At 36.6% G+C, this 17997-nt stretch overlaps 2 protein-coding genes across 6 annotated transcripts in view; one reads left to right on the top strand and one right to left on the bottom strand.

The window, feature by feature from the left end:
* Positions 1-17997, bottom strand: part of EHBP1 (EH domain binding protein 1) — a 359202-nt gene that overhangs the window by 16613 nt on the left and 324592 nt on the right. The gene's annotated exons all lie outside the window — the stretch shown is intronic.
* On the top strand, positions 5388-5832 carry LOC114499564 (60S ribosomal protein L31-like). Its single transcript, XM_036028040.1, has one exon. The coding sequence runs from the start codon at positions 5407-5409 to the stop codon at positions 5779-5781; it is 375 nt and encodes a 124-aa protein (XP_035883933.1). The 5' UTR covers positions 5388-5406; the 3' UTR covers positions 5782-5832.

Genomic DNA, 17997 nt, shown 5'->3' with positions numbered 1-17997 from the left:
AGGCTCTAAAATTTTTCTTTACATTTATTGATTTGAAAGATACAGATAGAAACACTGATTTGTTGTTTCACTTTAGTTATATATTCATTAGTTATTCTTTTAAAAAAACATTTATTTATTTTGAGACAGAGGGGAAAGGAGGGAGAAAGAGAGGGAGAGAAATATCAATGTGTGATTGCCTCTTGTGCATCCCCCACTGGGGACCTGGCCCACAACCCAGGCATGTGCCCTGACTGGGAATCGAACCAGCACACCTTGGGCGCGGGTCAGCACTCAATCCACTGAGCCACACCAGCCAGAGCTCAGTAGTTATTCTTATACGCACATTGTTTCTCTCCCTCTCCCTCCCTTCCCTCTCCAAAAATAAATAAATAAAATCTTAAAAAACAAGATTTTTAAAAGACTTTATTTTTAATTTTTTTTTAAAGATTTTTATTTATTTTTATTTTTAGAGAGGGAAGGGAGGGAGAAAGAGAGAAAAACATCAATGTGCGGTTGCTGGGGGCTATGGCCTGCAACCCAGGCATGTGCCCTGACTGGGAATCGAACCTGCGAAACTTTGGTTCGCAGCCCGCGCTCAATCCACTGAGCTACACTAGCCAGGGCTGTTTAAAGACTTTAAATGTCCTTTAAAAATTATACCCAGGGTGTCCCCAGAACCTACAGTTGCTAAAAAGGGATGAGTTCAACCCCTAAATCCCAGTGCACTACCTGCAGAGTGACTGCTTCTTCTACTCTGTACTTTCTTTGATCATGCTTGGTTTCAGCCAACCAGGTAACACTGACTTATCCTTTCTTATGTACCTTGTTAAATACCTTTACTGGGTGAGAGAGAGAGCTGAAAGGAATTATGCCTATCCCCTTCTAGCCTATGGCCACATTCATTCTCAAAACACAGAAGCCTAATTAAAGCAGGATCCTGCAAAATCATCTCCAGCAGCCTTATAACCTGCATAGGGCTTCAACAACAACTACACAACACTTTGAAGCAAATGCAACGAATGCTGTTTTTTAAGATCAGGCCAGGTGACTAGTGTGTTTCAACACTATACTACTTCATCTAATGCCCCTCAACCTTCTCAGTGGAGCCATTCCCTTCACCAGGATACACAAAAGACCTTCATGATGTACTTGTGTTCACAGTGCTGTTTCCTGAAGCCCTGGGAAAAACAGTGTCTCAGGCCACCTATGTCACATACCTCCCTTTTTACATCACTCACAACCAATAACTTTCTCATCGGATGGCAATGATGATCATGATGATGATGATGATCATGATGACAGCACTGAAAAGTGAATGAGGTTATATAACTTATTTAAGGTAATAGAGCTAGTTAGTGATTAGTTACTTCAAGCAATGTGTCTTGTGAACCGCCACTCTTAGCCACTCTTCTCAACATAGGTAACCAGTCTTACCAGAAAAGGCCCTTTATTTAGAATTCAGGCCAACCTTGACAAAGCCTTCAGAGTGGTTCTGATAAGCAAAACAACAACAACAAAAAACAAAAAGCAAACCTTCAAGCTTCTTATAAACAAACAAACAAACAAACAAACAAATCATTTTGTTCACTTAGTTCATCTTTTACTAGACAGGATTTTGTCTATTCTTCCCAGGGAGGCCGCTGGGACTTAACAATGACATCAGAGCAATACATCCAGGGGATGTCAAGGGGACTCAGCCTTTCCTCCTATGCAGATGTGTCCATAAGATTCTTGAATTATTGTTTGTTGTACAATATCTCCCAAACAAGGGATTCCAGAAATAGACCTGCTCACTTGTTGGGCAACTATAAGCTACTATGACTCCAGTTACACATTTAAGGGATCCTTCAATGAAAATGGCCCAAAAACAAAAATGCTCTGCCTAGTACTGCATTATCAGGGTGCATTCAAGTTCCAGCTCTGTTCTTTAAGAGATATGGGAACTTAGGTAAATTACTTAATCTTCTGATGCCTCAGTTTCCACATTTGTAAAATTGATATAATAGTTCTATTACATAAGGTTTTTAAAAAGATTGAGTCAATATATGTAAAACACTTAGAATAGTGCCTGGCTTATAATAAATGCTATTATAAATGTCTTCCTCTCTCTTTTCATACACACACGGTACAGAACCATGTTCTTTTTTTTTTAAGGATTTTATTTATTTATTTTTAGAGAGAGGAGAAGGAAGGAAGAAAGAGAGGGAGAAAAATATAGATGTTCAAAGGAAATATCGACTGGTTGCCTCTCACGCTCCCCCATGCCAGAGGCCTGGTTCAAACCAGGCATGTGCCCTGACTGGGAATCTAACCAGCAACCTCTGATGACCAATCCACCGAACCACACTACTCAGGGCAGAACCACATTCTTTATGCAAGTTTTAGAGTTACCCTTGGTGCCTGATTCCTAGGATTATTGATGGAGCAAGGCAAGGAGATTCCACTTGGCAGTCTTACAGTTTTTCTGATTACCTCTGCAAGCACCAAAAAGACCTACCCACAAGAAGCAAGCACAATGGGCAATCTGGTGCAAGTCTTAAAATGTTAGTTTCATTGAGCATGACATTTCTAATGTCTTTACATGTCTATTTTACTGGACCAATCAACCATAAAGCATCCTGCCATCATTTCAACTTTTTCATTCCCCTAAAGCATGGAAGCCCATCAACTACCCATTACCCAGTTTTCTTAAAGGTGCTACTCAGATGCAAATCCCCGATGAGACATCCCTATTCCCAAGGTTACACATATTCTGTTAAGTCTATTCCAAAGGTTCTCTGGCTAATATAGTAGTTCCTTCAGTCAGAAATTCAGAGAAAAAAAATATGATTTGTGATTTGTAGAATCTCTAGAATTCCCAAAGATAAAGTTATTTTGAAATTTCCTCCTCAATTTAATCCTTAAGATAAATTCATTTTCCTCTTTTATCATGGTATAGATTTTTGGATACTCCTTAGGCTGAAGAATATCATGCTACCCCAAGAATCCCTCTCAGATTCTATATCTCTTTGTGTTGTTTTGTATGTCCTCTACCTCACTCTACAGCTACAGCTCACTTAAAATAAGTCAGAACAATCACATCTAAAACACTTAACCCTACACTCCTACCCAAAGTCATGATTGAGACAGCCAGTCAGGATGGCAGCATAGGCAGACATGGCTTGCTTCTTCACATGACTACATCAAAATTACAACTAAAATATAGAACAACCATCACTTAGAACCATCAGAAATCAAGTTGAATGGAAGTCTGGCAACTACAGAATTAAAGAAACCACATTCACCCAGACTGGTAGGGGCACAGACATGGAACTGGCTAGTCCCTTACCCACGCGTGATGGATAAAAATTCAGGAGGGATATCTTGGAAGTGAGGAGTCCCAGGATCCCTAGCCCAGGGTTCAAAGATAAGTTCCTACAACTTGTAGCTGCAAAAACCAGAGGGGACTGACTCAGTGGAAGATACTTCTAGAGCCCCAAGCAGTTCCTTTTATAGAACCCAAACATGAACTCACCTACTCAGACTCCCTCTCTCTGAGCTCTAGCACTGGGGTAGCAACTTGAAAGGCACCAGTGGCATAAAGGGAGGAACTGAAGTGTCTGGCATCAAGGTAAGCAGAGGCCATTGTCCCTTCTCTAAACCCTCTCCCTACAGAGCCTGCAAGCTGGTGCCATATCTGAGACTCCATCAACCTGTTTGACACTGTTTGTTCAACCCCAGAGATCCCCAAATACTCTGGCCCACCCAAGCTGCTTTTCCATATGAATGGCTAGTCTTGGCTCATCCTTCACAACTTCCTAAAATCTCTCACACAAACAACAGCTTCCCTCAGTGAGCCCTAGGCCCCTCACTAGCAGCAGCTAGCCTAGATTCACAGATTGGCTGTGACTGGGAATCTCCAAGCCCAGCAAAAGTAGCAGCCATCTCAGATTGCTTTATAGTTCAGGCAGGGTGGTCCCAGGCAAAACACAGGTGAGGGCTGACCCTGGCCTGTACTATCCAGGAAATCCCAGGGCCAGCACACACAGTGGACAGCTACAGACCACATAGGAGCACCACCACCCTGCCCCTGAACAGCTGATCCTCCACAAGGGCAAAGGTTGGTGATCAGTGGTCACAGCCAATCCTTACAGCTCACTGGCCTGGGTAAATCCCTCCCATTGATCTGCCAACAGAGACCAAAGCACAACTACAAGAAGAGGGTATACTCAGCCCACATGAAGGGTGCACCTCAAGTACCCAGCTTGGGTGATAGGGGAGGCTGTGCCACTGGACCCTACAGGACACCTATTATATTAGGCCATACTACTAAGACATGGAGTCAAAGCAGCTTTACTAAACACAGGGAGGATGCCAAAATGAGGAGACAAAGAAACATGGTCCAAATGAACAGATCAAAACTCCAAAGAAAGAACTAAACGAAATGGAGATAACAATCTATCAGGTGCTTTAAAACGCTCTCTATAAGGATGCTCAAGGAACTTAGTGGGTGAGGACTTCAATGCATAAAAAAGATCCAGTCAGAAACGTAGGATACACTAATTGAAATAAAGAAAAATTTACAGGGAAACAACAGTAAAGTGGATGAAGCCAAGAATCAAATCAATGATTTGAAACATAAGAAAGCAAAAAACAACCAATCAGAAAAAAAAGAAAAAAGAATCCAAAAAATGAGGATAGTATAAGCAGCCTCTGGGACAACTTTAAGAGGTCCAACATTCACATCATAGGGGTGCCAGAAGGAGAAGAGAAAGGGCAAGAAATGGGAAATCTATTTGAAAAAATAGTGAAAGAAAACTTCCCTGATTTGGTGAAGGAAATAAACATGCAAGTCCAGGGAGCACAGAGAGTTCCAAACAAGATGGATGAAAAGAGGCCCACTCCAAGACATGTCATAATTAAAATGCCAAATGCTAAAGATAAAGAGAGAATCTTAAAAGCAGCAAGAGAAAAGAAGTTAGTTGTCTACAAGGGAATTTCTGTAAGACTGTCAGTTGATTTCTTAAAAGAAACTTTGCAGGCCAAAAGGGACTGATAAGAAATATTCAGTCATGAGGAGCAGAAACCTACAGCCAAGATTGCTCTACCCAGCAAAGCTATCATTTAGAATAGAAGGGCAGATAAAGAGCTTCCCAGATAAAATAACTAAAGGAATTTATCATCACCAAACCATTATTATATGAAATGTTAAAGGGACTTATCTCAGAAAAAGAAGATCAAAACTATGAACAACATAATGGTAGTAAAAACAAATCTTTCAACAATTCAATCTAAAAAACAAACTGAACAAAAAGAACAGAGACAGAATCATAAATATGAGAGTGTTTTGATGGCTGCCAGATAGGAGACAGTTGTGGGAGAATGTGTGAAGAGGTAAGGTGGTTAAGAAGTAGAAATAGGTCTTTTCAACCTGGGCCCATCATAATGGCTCCCGCAAAGAAGGGTGGCGAGAAGAAGGGCCGTTCTGTCATCAACGAGCTAGTAACCAGAAGGTACACCATCAACATCCACAAGCGCATCCATGGAGTGGGCTTCAAGAAGCATGTCCCTCGGGCACTTAAAGAGATCTGGAAATTTCCCATGAAGGAGATGGGAACTCCAGATGTGTGCACTGAAACCAGGCTTAACAAAGCCATTTGGGCCAAAGGAAGAAGGAATGTCCCATACTGTATCCGAGCGTGGCTGTCCAGAAAACGTAATGAGGATGAAGATTTACCAAACAAGCTCTATACGCTGGTCACCTATGTACCTGTCACCACTTTCAAAAATCTACCAACAGTTAATGTGGATGAGAACTAACTGCTGATTGTCCAATAGAGTTATAAAACTGAAAAAAAAAAGAAGTAGAAATAGGTAGTCACGTAATAGCCATGGGGATGTAAAGTACAGTACAGGGAAATAAAGCAGACAACGGACTTACAATCATGACCCATAGACATGAACAATGGTGGGGGCATTGCCTGAGGGGGTGTGGGGTGGAGGAGGGAAGAGAGGGGAAAATGGGGAAAAATCAGGACAACTATAATAGCATAATCAGTAAAATATACTTAAAAAAAACAGTCATTGTCAACTTCAAGTCTGTTTAGTACTCAACATTCCTCTTAATATTATTGAGTTCAGAATTTGGCAAAATAGCTCCCTCGTCTAACCAACAATTTTGTAAGGCTCAAAACAAGCACCTGCATGAAAACAAATTGTTAAAACTTCTAAATTTTGGCTCCCTGTAATTTTATTCTTATGATAAATGAAAATATTATGACTACTTCAATAACTTATTTTTATGTAAAGTTATTTTGTAGGTGAAACACAAAACTATTTTTATTTTCAATTAAAAAAAATTTATATCAGTCTGAGTATCTTCCTTGACTTATGTTTAACTTTCCTTACAAAGCTAGATCCTTCAAAAGCACAACAGATACAACTATGACCAGGTCTCTCTAGTGGAAGAAAACATGCTTGCTGGTGGGGAAGAAATGCTGAGGCTCTATACAATTCCTCACTTTGGCCACCAAGTGGTGCTATTAAGTCAGAGTGAGCTGGCATTGGGGGAGTGGGATTGGGTAGCTTCCGGGTGGGTAAAGTATATAATCAGTCAGAAAAAGCAGGACTCACAAGTTAGATGTTCATAGCCCTGTGTATAGTGAATTTACATATCATTTCCCACTCAATGTCACCAGCCTAAAAACAGGAGAAAACTAATTCATATACTTTTATTTTGTTGGTAAAGTCTACTACATTCCCTCAGGAAAATAACTGTTTATACATACATATTTGTATCAAATGTTATCAACTCAGGTGTAAAGATAATCGCAGAATTCTGTATTAATCTTCCACTCTCTAGAACTGTCTTCTAATCCCCCATTTAAAAGACAAACAGTAGTATTAAGCATTTAAAAACATGTGATTTAATTTTTTAAAAAATAGATACCAGTTCAACAGTTTTCCCTTGACTTCTATTATAAACTTTTCCTGAGGTAATAGCTCCTCTGAGTGGATGAATGACTTTCACATTTCAGCTTAAAAGTGACATGTGTGGACAAGGAACAGATGCAAAGACTATATATGTTCAGTTTTCTTACGCAACACATGGGGAGGCCTATGAAAAATGTTAAAAACATAACTAGTAGCTAAAATAAAGACACAATTTACAATCCACTACAAGACAGACTGGTAATGTTTCCACAATGGAATGAACAATGGTTTGAAAGCAGAACTTTGTGAGTTTATAAACAATAAAAAGAAGGTCATATCAACTGGACAGGTCTACCTCAAAGATTAAGAACCTAGTAATGGTCAGTATGTATCCAGTTGTCTCTGTACATTAACATCTGTTTAAGAAAAGTGTTTCCATGTGGGGAAACTGGGAGAAAGGTGTTGGAGCAGAGGTTGCATCCTTCCATAAAGTCTCATGATTTTAATTGAACTGAGGAGGCAATCCTACATGCTTAGCCATCTCTGATGTCATTTCCTTAAATATATTTTATTGATTATGCTATTACAGTTGTCCCATTTTCCCCTCTTCACTCCCCTCCACCCTGTATACCCTCTCCCACCCATATCCCCCCTTTAGTCATGTCCATGTGTCATACTTATAAGTTCTTTAGCTTCTACATTTCCCATACTATTCTTACCCTCCCCCTATCTATTTTCAACCTACACTCTATGCTACTTATTCTCTGCACCTTTTCCCCCTCTCTCCTCCTCCCACTCTCCTGTTGCTAACCCTCCATGTGATCTCCATTTCTGTGGTTCTGTTCCTGCTCTAGTTGTTTGCTTAGTTTTTCTTTTGGTTTTGCTTTAGGTGTGGTTGTTAATAATTGTGAGTTTGCTGTCCTTTTACTATACATGTTTTTTCTTTATCTTCTTTACTTAGATAAATCCCTTTAACATTTCATAAAATAAGGGCTTGGTGAGGATGAACTCCTTTAACTTGACCTTATCTGAGAAGCACTTTATCTGCCCTTCCATTCTAAATGAGAGCTTTGCTGGATAGAGTAATCTGGGATGTAGGTCCTTGTCTGTCATGACTTGGAATATTTCTTTCCAGCCCCTTCTTGCCTGTAAGGTCTCTTTGGAGAAATCAGCTGACAGTCTGATGGGAACTCCTTTGTAGGTGACTGTCCCCTTATCTCTTGCTGCTTCTAGGATTCTCTCCTTCATTTTTACCTTGGCTAATGTAATTATGATGTGCCTTGGTGTGTTTCTTCTTGGGTACAACTTCTTTGGGGCTCTCTGAGCTTCCTGGATTTCTTGGAAGTCTATTTCCTTTGCCAGAGTGGGTAAGTTCTCCTTTATTATTTGTTCAAATATGTGCTCAATCTGTTGCTTTTCCTCTTCCCCTTCTGGTACCCCTATAATTTGGATGTTGGAACATTTAAAGATGTCCTGGAGGTTCCTAAGCTTCTCCTCATTTTTTTGAATTCTTATTTCTTCATGCTTTCCTGCTTGGTTGATTCTTGCTTCCTTCTGGTCCACTCTATTGTTTTCAGTCCCAGTTTCCTTCCCTTCACTATTGGTTCTCCGAGCATCTTCCTTCATCTCTTTTATGGTAACCTGTATTTTTTCATGTAATTTGCGCCCCAAAACAACCAATTCCGTGAGCTTCCTGATCACCAGTGTTTTGAACTGTGCATCTGATAGATTGGCTATTTCTTGGTCGCTCAAAAGGATGAGTCCTGGGGGACTCATCTGTTCGTCTGTTGGAGACATATTTCTCTCTCTCCTTTTTTTTTTTCCGTCTGGTCACTCCTGTTACAGTGAGTGACGGAGCCTTAGGTGTTCACCTGGGCTGGGCATCCCAGTCACTAGATTGTGACGTTGTATGTGGGGGCGGGGGCAGGGGCAGGGCGGGAGGGAACAATGGCGGTGGTTCCATTCTCCAAGGATCTCAGTCCCTTCTCTGGGATCCTGGGTTGCGTGCTCTGCACTGGTCCACAATGCCGCCTCACTGGGTCCGCCAGCCGCTGCTTGCGTTCTTAGGGTCCACCGCTGCAACCTTGCGCGTCCCAGAAGGCTTACTAGCTCCCAGTCGAGCGTGCTGCGACCCAGGCCCGCTCCTCCTCTCAGCCCCTCCTACCGGTCTGGATGAATGGGTCTACTTCAACTTCTTGGCTGTCCGACTTCCATTCAGATAAATTCTCTGTCAGTTCTGGGTGTTATTCTAGCTCTAAATTGTTGTTGTTCTAATCTTGGTTGTGTGTGGAGGTACGGTGCGTCCACCTATGCCTCCATCTTGCCAGAAGTCCTCTGATGTCATTTTTAACAAAACAAAAATGATGAAATCTTGTTTAAGCTTCTTGGGAAGAGTGTCAAGATGAAACCAAAGAGAAGAAATGTATTTGCAAAGTTGGTTCTCACATGCATGTCCTAAAATAAATTTCTCAAAATACAATGCTTAAGTTGTTTATTTCTGGAAATGATTCACAGAACTCAATTAGTATATCAATTCAATGAAACATATAGATTGAGGGTTTAGCCAACTTCCTAATGCTTCCTCCTAGTTTATTTAGTTACCAAAATGTTCATACAACTATCACTTATTTTTTATATGTAAGTCAAGGGTTAAAAAAAATCTCACAACTTTCCAATCTTATGCCAAAACACCAAACCAGTTCTTCAGGCATTTCTTGGGGGAGAGAGCGAGCATGCATGTGTGTTTGTGTGTGTGCATGTGCATATATATGTGTTGAGGGAAGCGAGGAGTTATGAAAGAATGGGAGATGGACATATTACTTAGCGGCTAAGGAAACTTTTAAAGATAGAAACAGCAATAAACAATTAAATTGTCACTATGATGATCGCAACCACTATTTTTATATTATGTGCTAACCCTTTCCCAGGCTCTGTGCTAAGTAGTCATATAAACTTTATCTCTATCTGTATGAATACATTTTACCTACCAATAACCTTATGAAATAAGTTGTATTAGCCTTTATAAAAATTAAACCACCCAGATTCTGGCCAGGGTCTTGCTGATTTTCAAGTCTATGTTCTTAAATCTATAATACTGTACTACTTCCCTAGCACTTGTAACACTGTGAGTGTAGCATATTGTTAGCTCCTTTTTTCTCAAATGTGGTCTGTGGGTCACCTATGTTAGAATCAACTAGAATTCAGGGCCTCACCTCAGATTCACTCAATCAGAATTTTTTAGGCAGGGGTTGGGAATCTATTTTTAACAAACTCCTCAGGTGTTTTTTATGGAAACAAAACTTTGAGAACCACTATCTTAACCCTTTCACAAATAAATAACAAGATTTTTTTTTAAGAAAGGGTGATATTCCATGTATAAGATGTTATTTTAGCATTGGCATGACATTACAGAAATTTAATTTCACATTCAGAAGAAAAACATGTTGCTGCCAAATCAGTTCAAATGCCTAAATTTTGTTTCATAGATAGTTGCTGAGAAAAACACATTTTCCTGGAATTTCTCTCTTTTAAGTGTTAAATTTTTTTTACTGCAGTCTAGAATAAGGATGTACCTCACTTTAGGCAACAGACATGTTCCAAATGGAAAATTCTGGTGATGTGATAATTATTTAGGTTCAAAAATCGTATTGCACATTTTCAATTCAAAATTTGTAGTAGTGGAAAGTACTTTTTAAATGTCACTGGTAGAAATTATATACATTTGTCCTTCTGGAATGAACAAACATGAGTCAGCAGATGAAAAAGTTACCTATATACTTAAAGACTGTATATAGTAAAAAGCTGGGACATACAGTGAGTGCCAAGGAGAGAAGAAACAAATGTTTCTATTGCATGAACTAGAATAATCCTATAACACTTGATTTCTACTACATCTAGATATAATTTATATACTTTCCTTCTTTAAATAATCCAAATAATGAAATGCAGATAGAAATATATTAAAGATGTTTGATGCAGTTGAACACATTTTGAGAGTAAAGAAATTCTGGAAGTATGACAACTTTAATTTTTTTAGTTTTAATTTTCTGCATAACTACATAAGGGAAAGACTATGGAAATAAAAGAATTTAGGAATGTTACCAATTTTTAAAATTAAAGGTGTAAAAAAATAAAGAGCAAAAGTACTTCAAGCACTTTCAAATGTAAACTCCCTTTTTAAAACAAATTTTACTATTTTCTTTACATCGTATTTCTAGTCACTTGTTTTCAACAAAGGCCTATCCCAATATATTTGCAATATATAATAATAAATAAAATATAGAAATGTACAAAAACAATATTATAATATTTTATTTAACCCTTGATGGTGATATCATTCCTAATATATCGGTTTTTCTTTTTTTCCCTAATATTTTATTTATTTATTTATTTATTTATTTATTTATTTATTTATTTATTTTAGAGAGAGGAGAAGGGAAGGAGAAAGAGAGGAAGAGAACATCAATGTGTGGTTGCCCCTCGTGTGCCCCCAGTTGGGGAACCAGCCCACAAACCAGGCATGTGCCTTGACTGGGGATCAAACCAGCAACTTTTTGGTTCGCAGGCCACTGCTCAATCCACCGACTTAACACCAGCCAGGCATATTAGTGTTTTTCATCTTTTTGTAGTTTATTTCAAAGGTGACCTTGACAAATTTAAGTATTAAAGAGAGCATGTAAATAATAATAGTTGACATTCATTGAACTTGGTATATGTACTGGGCACATTGCAAATACTTGATATAAGGTATCTAATTTAATTCTCCCAATTCTCTTAGCTGCCACACCATACCGCCCTTACCTCAGTGTGACGCAATCTGAACTGATTATATTCAGTAACCAGGGTTAAGTTTCTACTCTCAGTGTAGTCCCTTAGACATAACAGGGCTCAAAAAATATTTTTTGAATAAAAGAAAATCACAAGACATAGAAGATTAAAAGAATCTCATCCTTTATGGAAACTGCAGTTAGATTTTTTGCCCCAAATTTTATTTTTAAAGCCACAGTGTCCTCATTCTAATAAAGTGGAAATGGAGGCTCACAGCTATGAAGCTGAGCTAGTAAGCAGGAATGAATAAAGTAAACACTAGAATGAGATCCTGGCTATCATTCTCTCAGCCAGGGTTCCAACTCACTGCTGGAAGGGCTGAGCCCATGTTTTCAGATGAAGGTATATACTGAGGATTAAGTACTGAAGAAAGCCTCGCCTATAATTATGCTAACAGCAAAGGAAGACAGATGGGCTTTGGTCCTAATGGACAGGAGCACCAGAAAGAAGGTTCACATGGAGACCTTGGAAAGCTGGGCCCTGACTCACTGTTTCTTCCACCTGGCTATGACTGCTAATTATGCATGTGACAAAATGATTGTTTGACATGTTCTTTTATGCTTTTTATTTTTCTAAATATTGGATTAGAATGTAATTGTATGAAGTTGTATCACTCCTTGCAATTAGAAATGATTTTATATTATTTTGCATTCATGGAGTTAGATGACACAAAGTAACTAAAATCTTGACATAGCTGAAAACACAGAGGCGCTCAAACTAGACTTATAACACCAGTTACCAAAAGTATGTTAGCATTTTACTTCCAGAAAGGAGTAGATTTTATCAACTCTTAGAAACTATCAAAGGATGAGCTCTTTGCCTTTGGAAATTGTGTTAAATACTCACTTTGTAGAAAATCTTCGAACATACGTTTTTTAAAAAAACTGATTTCTTTATTATGCACAGATTCAATGTCCTATGAATTGTCAGTTACAATTAGTTTAGTGGAGAACAACAGGCTAAGTACTATTACAGAACTTTAAAGGTAACTGTATTTACTTTACAGAACCAAATTCCCTTACTTATTTTGTTTCTATTTATTAAAAGTTCCTTTCCAGAGACAATATTATAATCTTGTTCATTTCACATTTTATGTCAGAAGAGATCAAATGGAAACATTCTTCTTTAATAAGCTAAAACTTCTATTTTCTATTTTACCATGTTATGTAATGATTTTTAAAAAATATCATTAATGAAAGTTATAGTTAAACTTTTTTTTTTTTAGTTTTGTAACCTAAATGCCAATACAGGTATCTCAGTTAGTTTAATGAGTATTTTTCAATGGTATGGCTTCTTACTGTAATTTGTATAAAAATAGGCATACATACTATGTCTTTTAAAAAAAGAACCTCTACAAAATGGAGACATTTTATCACATGAATTCTAATTCCCATCCTAGTTGTAAAAAGCACAGAAATATTGCACTAAATGATAGGAACAAGGAATAGCCAGATATTAAGAAACCCTCTGTTGTTATATTTAAAAGATAGTTTCTATTTTTTTTGCTGACTTTATTGACTAGAGTTGTCCAAGTTATTTCTGTTATTATAGGGTTTCTGCCCCTTCATTTTTAGAAGTGTGAATAAATTACAGAGGCAATACCTTAAGCAATACGAACAAAGTTTACTGTACAAAAATTTAATTTTCAGGATAAGATAAAATTTAAAGAATAGAGAAATATCAGAAATATATACGGTGAATGTGAAAAACATCACCACATTTTTTCTCCCCACACAACCTGAAAGTATTACTGTACCAAACTTCCTTTCCTGGTTATTTATTAGTTGCAGAGAATCAGTTTAACTCTAAATTCAGATATCTTTGTATATAAAAATGTCCCCAGTTTTGGTTTTCATTGTCTCCTTACAGATATGGGTGTGGTGAGAGATGGAGTTGACTACTCCTCATCTCCTCACAAGTGTGCAGTGATTGGTGCGGAAAAGAAACAGAGCTAGTGAAAAATGCCCCTTACCAATATGTAATTTAAATCACATAAAAGTATGTTTCTTTAAATCTAAGAACATATTTTTATAGTATTTATTCAGGCAATCTTAACTTTTTGTTATCTACACCCTAAACATAAAACTACATAAACTGCCATTATCTAAGTCACAGAATCAAATGTTCTATATAGATCCTGTTTTAATGTTAATGAATTTACAAACACAAATAGCTAGCATCAAGGCTACAGTGAAAAGCAGAACACTTCAAGCATTTAATACAGCTAAAGGGGCAGATTAGAGATCAATAACAAAATCACCTGGTAAAAACGGAAAAAGGTGTTGCATTAAAAGGCTTTTTGCTTTACATGAGAAACAATACTGAGAAACCTGTATTTTAGCACTTGTACTCAACAGGCACTCCAAACTATGCAAAGATGAGAACAGAAACCCATCCTTTCTAATAATCTTGTGACAAAAGCTAAAAGACATCATCCTATTAACTAGTGATCTCAACTGCTAATGCGGAGTACTTCCTGGTGCCTTTTATGTAGAATGCTGCTATTAAAAAACCACTAAACATTCACTGTGAACAACACAGAATCATTCATCTTTTATCAGCATCTCTTGTTAGAAGAGTATGAGTGGGGCTGAAGGTGTCATTGATATTATGGAGTGGAAATTAATCAGAAATTTTTCTCATATTTTCCTCATCTCACTAATTTACTTCTGTACAAATTTCCTCCTGTTAAAAAGTTCATACCCAACCCCCTGTTGTACTCTTTTAAGTTGAGAATATTCAACGAGTGCGTCCACTGAAAAGCACCAGGTCCTAACACAAAAAGCATTCGAAATTCTCATTTAGTTGTCTTTATTTTGCTAGCGCCATGTGGTCCTTGAAGATGTAGAAAACACGGGAAGCCGAGTAAAGATCAGAGCAAGCTCATTAGCATTCTGACAAAATTGGAGTGGTGGAGATGTATAGTTTGCCTAGTTTGTCGTTTTGAAAGCTACCGGTGGTAAGCTTTCTATTTCATTGTGCTTTTGTCTTTTTTTTTTGGGGGGGGGGGGGTTCAAAGCAGCAGGGTATTTGAGAGCCCTAGGTTTGCACAATGCATTGTGGGAACCTTTCCTGCACATTCAGTCCTATATAGTATCATTCTAGTTTGAGTCAAAAAGTTTTTTTTTCCACCATTTATAAAAAAAGGGCATGTATGTGAATCTTAGTACATACCCTCAAAGCGTTTATCAGACTTTGCTTTTCTCTTTTGCCTGAATCATAAAGTCCAAAAAGAGTTAGAAACAACCTAAATGATATAATATTCAATTTTTAAAAAATGTTGCTACTCATTTCAGAACACAACATTAAAACACTAATTTATTTTCATTCTGTCACAAACGACTAACAAGCAACATGCAGGACTGATTCACTTAGTTAAAATTCAAAAGCTTACTGCTCACTGTAATAGACCTCAATTCTATTTTTTAAAATAGTATAAAGAAAAAAAATAGTTTGTGCTTTAGAATATGTAAATAAAGAATACCACTTAGAAGGCTTAAATAAGTTATTACCCTAGCTGTTTGATTTTCGTCGTCATCTTCTTTTTCTTTTCTTTCTTGCTTTCTTTCTTTCTTTTTTTTTTTTTTTAAACATAAGGCTCACTTTGAACAGCTAAATGGGCTACATTAATGCTACTATTCAACATGAATGTTTCCAAGTTGCAATGAAATGGATAATGGTCTTTGGGGATGAATTTATCTACTAAATCCTTGTGGTTGCCCTCCTATCTTGGATGATGACCCAAAAGAATGTCAACAGTTCATTTTCCCAGAGAGCTGGAAGCAGTCCCTATGCAAGCCATAATCTGCACATTCTCAAAGAACCATTTCAAACATTATATTTTGCAAGCAGTTTTAAGTGATTTTCCTCTCATCCCTAGTATCCTAACAGCACTTGAGATACCAGTACCTCTGAAATGAGAGCTAAACAAAGTTTACAGATAAATTCTACATATGACATAAATATTAAAATTGACTTTCAATATACATTTTAAAAACATGATCATCTTATTATATTTATGGCACTGAGATAAACGTCTAGAGATTAGTATTTTTCCGTGAAAAAAGTACTTTTACTATTAGTCATTATTTTGCTTAGAATCAAACCTTATTTTTAAATAGTGTTTATAGTTTTTCTTAATTAGTAATTATTAAAAACCAGGGAAAGCTAAAGAGCAGTGGGGAGTGAAATATAGTTTAAGTGTCATCTGGTAAAATTTTAAGAGTAAGAATTTCTGTTTCAAGTCATTTCTATATGAAATCTCCAACACAGAAGCATTTGGTTATTTCACATTTATTTCCTCTGTACAGTAACAAACCATTAGACTTAATATGTTGTCATGGGGCAGCTACAGTTTTTATATATCAACTATTCATATTATATTAGAGCACATAATTAAAATGATGTAACTCTTCTTTATTTCTATTTTAAGCTCTAATTTTTACCCCTTAAGGGTTCTTTTTACGTATTCTTCTACATTTTAAAGGTATAAATTTGTGGTTATGGTGTGAGCCTAATTATATATTGTTAGAATATTAGACCTAACTTAAGGCTTAATATTTAAATGTATCGCAGCATTGAACTGTTCTACTGCTAGCTTTAAAGTTATTAAAAAATGCTGTTACTATAGTAATAATGACTGAATTAGTTCTATACTTTGCAATATGAGTATAGCTGCAAAATCATTTATCTACTTCACTGCATTCTCCCACCAAAGTTTCTTGAAAAAAATCATTTGGACTAGCTCTATCAAATTAAAGAGCAGTCAGGAGTGTCTAAGTCCAGCTTTAAAACAAACATCTTAACAATTACTTAGCCATATGGAAAATAGGGTATGTCTCTCCTGAAACTATTTGAAAAATGTATTTACTATCTTGAATTTAAACTTCATTAGAAAACACTTTTGACTTGCAATGCCAAGATTGCTGAAATATCACTCTGCTAAATAACCATGAAAAGACATGTAAAAAAGCAGGACTTTTTAAAGCTGCCAATTAACAGTTTCTATATTTTAAAGCAATTACATTTGCATTTATAACAATTTCAAAGTCCAAAAAACAAAGTGGAGTTAAAGCATTATGAATAAACAAATACAGTTGTATACTGAGATATAGCTACACACATGCTAATATACCTTTTTTACATTACACCAAATTTGAAGCTTCTTCACAAGTGTTCACATTGTACTTGTTTGGGATCCTATGACTTAAAGGCCAGATGCTTTTCACAAATGACCAACAATTGAAGAATAAATTAATGATTGATTTTTTTAAAGCTTTGATGGAATTAAGCATACTTCTTTTCTCAGTGTGCCTATGTGAATGTTTGCCTGTTAAACTTTTTTTTTTTTTTTTTTGACAAGTGAGGCCACCCGGCAGAAAACAACTGATGCAAAACCCAGGAGTAATCCCTCTGTTTAGTTCAACACTATGGTTAGCCTTAACACTGCCTCTATTATCCAATGGATTTAGAGAAACTTTCATTTATTTGTTGGCCTCAGTTTTCAATTCTGTTGCCCTCTTTAAGGAAACCTAAACTTATTCCTATGTAAATACATTTGCATACTGATACAATGAAATATGCTAGAATTTTTATTACCCTACTAAGCTAAATAGGGACTACGTACATATGCAGTATCAAACATAAGTGAAAACAATCAAGATATATTTTTACTAAGGATTTTAAAGCACATTACAATAAACTTGTAATGTTCATGGTACAAGACTAATGTAATTATTACCAAAATATTTTAACAATATACTCACATCTATTTTAAAAGCCTGAAACCACTGGAACCTAAGAAACATATTCCATTATCACAAATTCAGTGCAAATTTAGTATATTAAAATGTCATGTTTTCTATAAGAATCTTTTAAAATATATTTTTATTCCATATAATATTTTACATTCTCTAATGTTCAGAGTTTAAACTACAAAAGGTTTATTCTATTCAGATAAATCAAGTAGAATATATATTTTTAGTTTATTTAGGGGATTCAAATTAGAGATTCATTTAGCTATATATTCACTATAGCAAATAGTCCAATATAATTTTAAAAATACATTTAAAAATATACATTGTTTTCCTTGAAACATTTAGTCATTCAATTAAAAAAAACTGTATATACAGCAGCATGGCTTAGGAGAAGGGAAACATGCTGGACTGAGTCAGAAAATAACAGCTCTGAGTCAGCCTCTTATCGTGGCCTCAGAGTTTTCATCAGTAAAATAAAAGATCTAGATGTGATGATCTTTTAAGACTTCACATTTTCAAA

Source organism: Phyllostomus discolor, chromosome 6, assembly GCF_004126475.2.
Source record: "Phyllostomus discolor isolate MPI-MPIP mPhyDis1 chromosome 6, mPhyDis1.pri.v3, whole genome shotgun sequence".
NCBI classification, from domain to species: domain Eukaryota; kingdom Metazoa; phylum Chordata; class Mammalia; order Chiroptera; family Phyllostomidae; genus Phyllostomus; species Phyllostomus discolor.
The sequence above is the reverse complement of the archived record's forward strand: the minus strand, read 5'-3'. Positions and strand labels throughout refer to the sequence as shown.

Coding starts and splice junctions, on each gene's coding strand:
- LOC114499564 (XM_036028040.1), top strand. CDS start 5,407: ATGGCTCCCGCAAAGAAGGGTGGCGAGAAGAAGGGCCGTTCTGTCATC.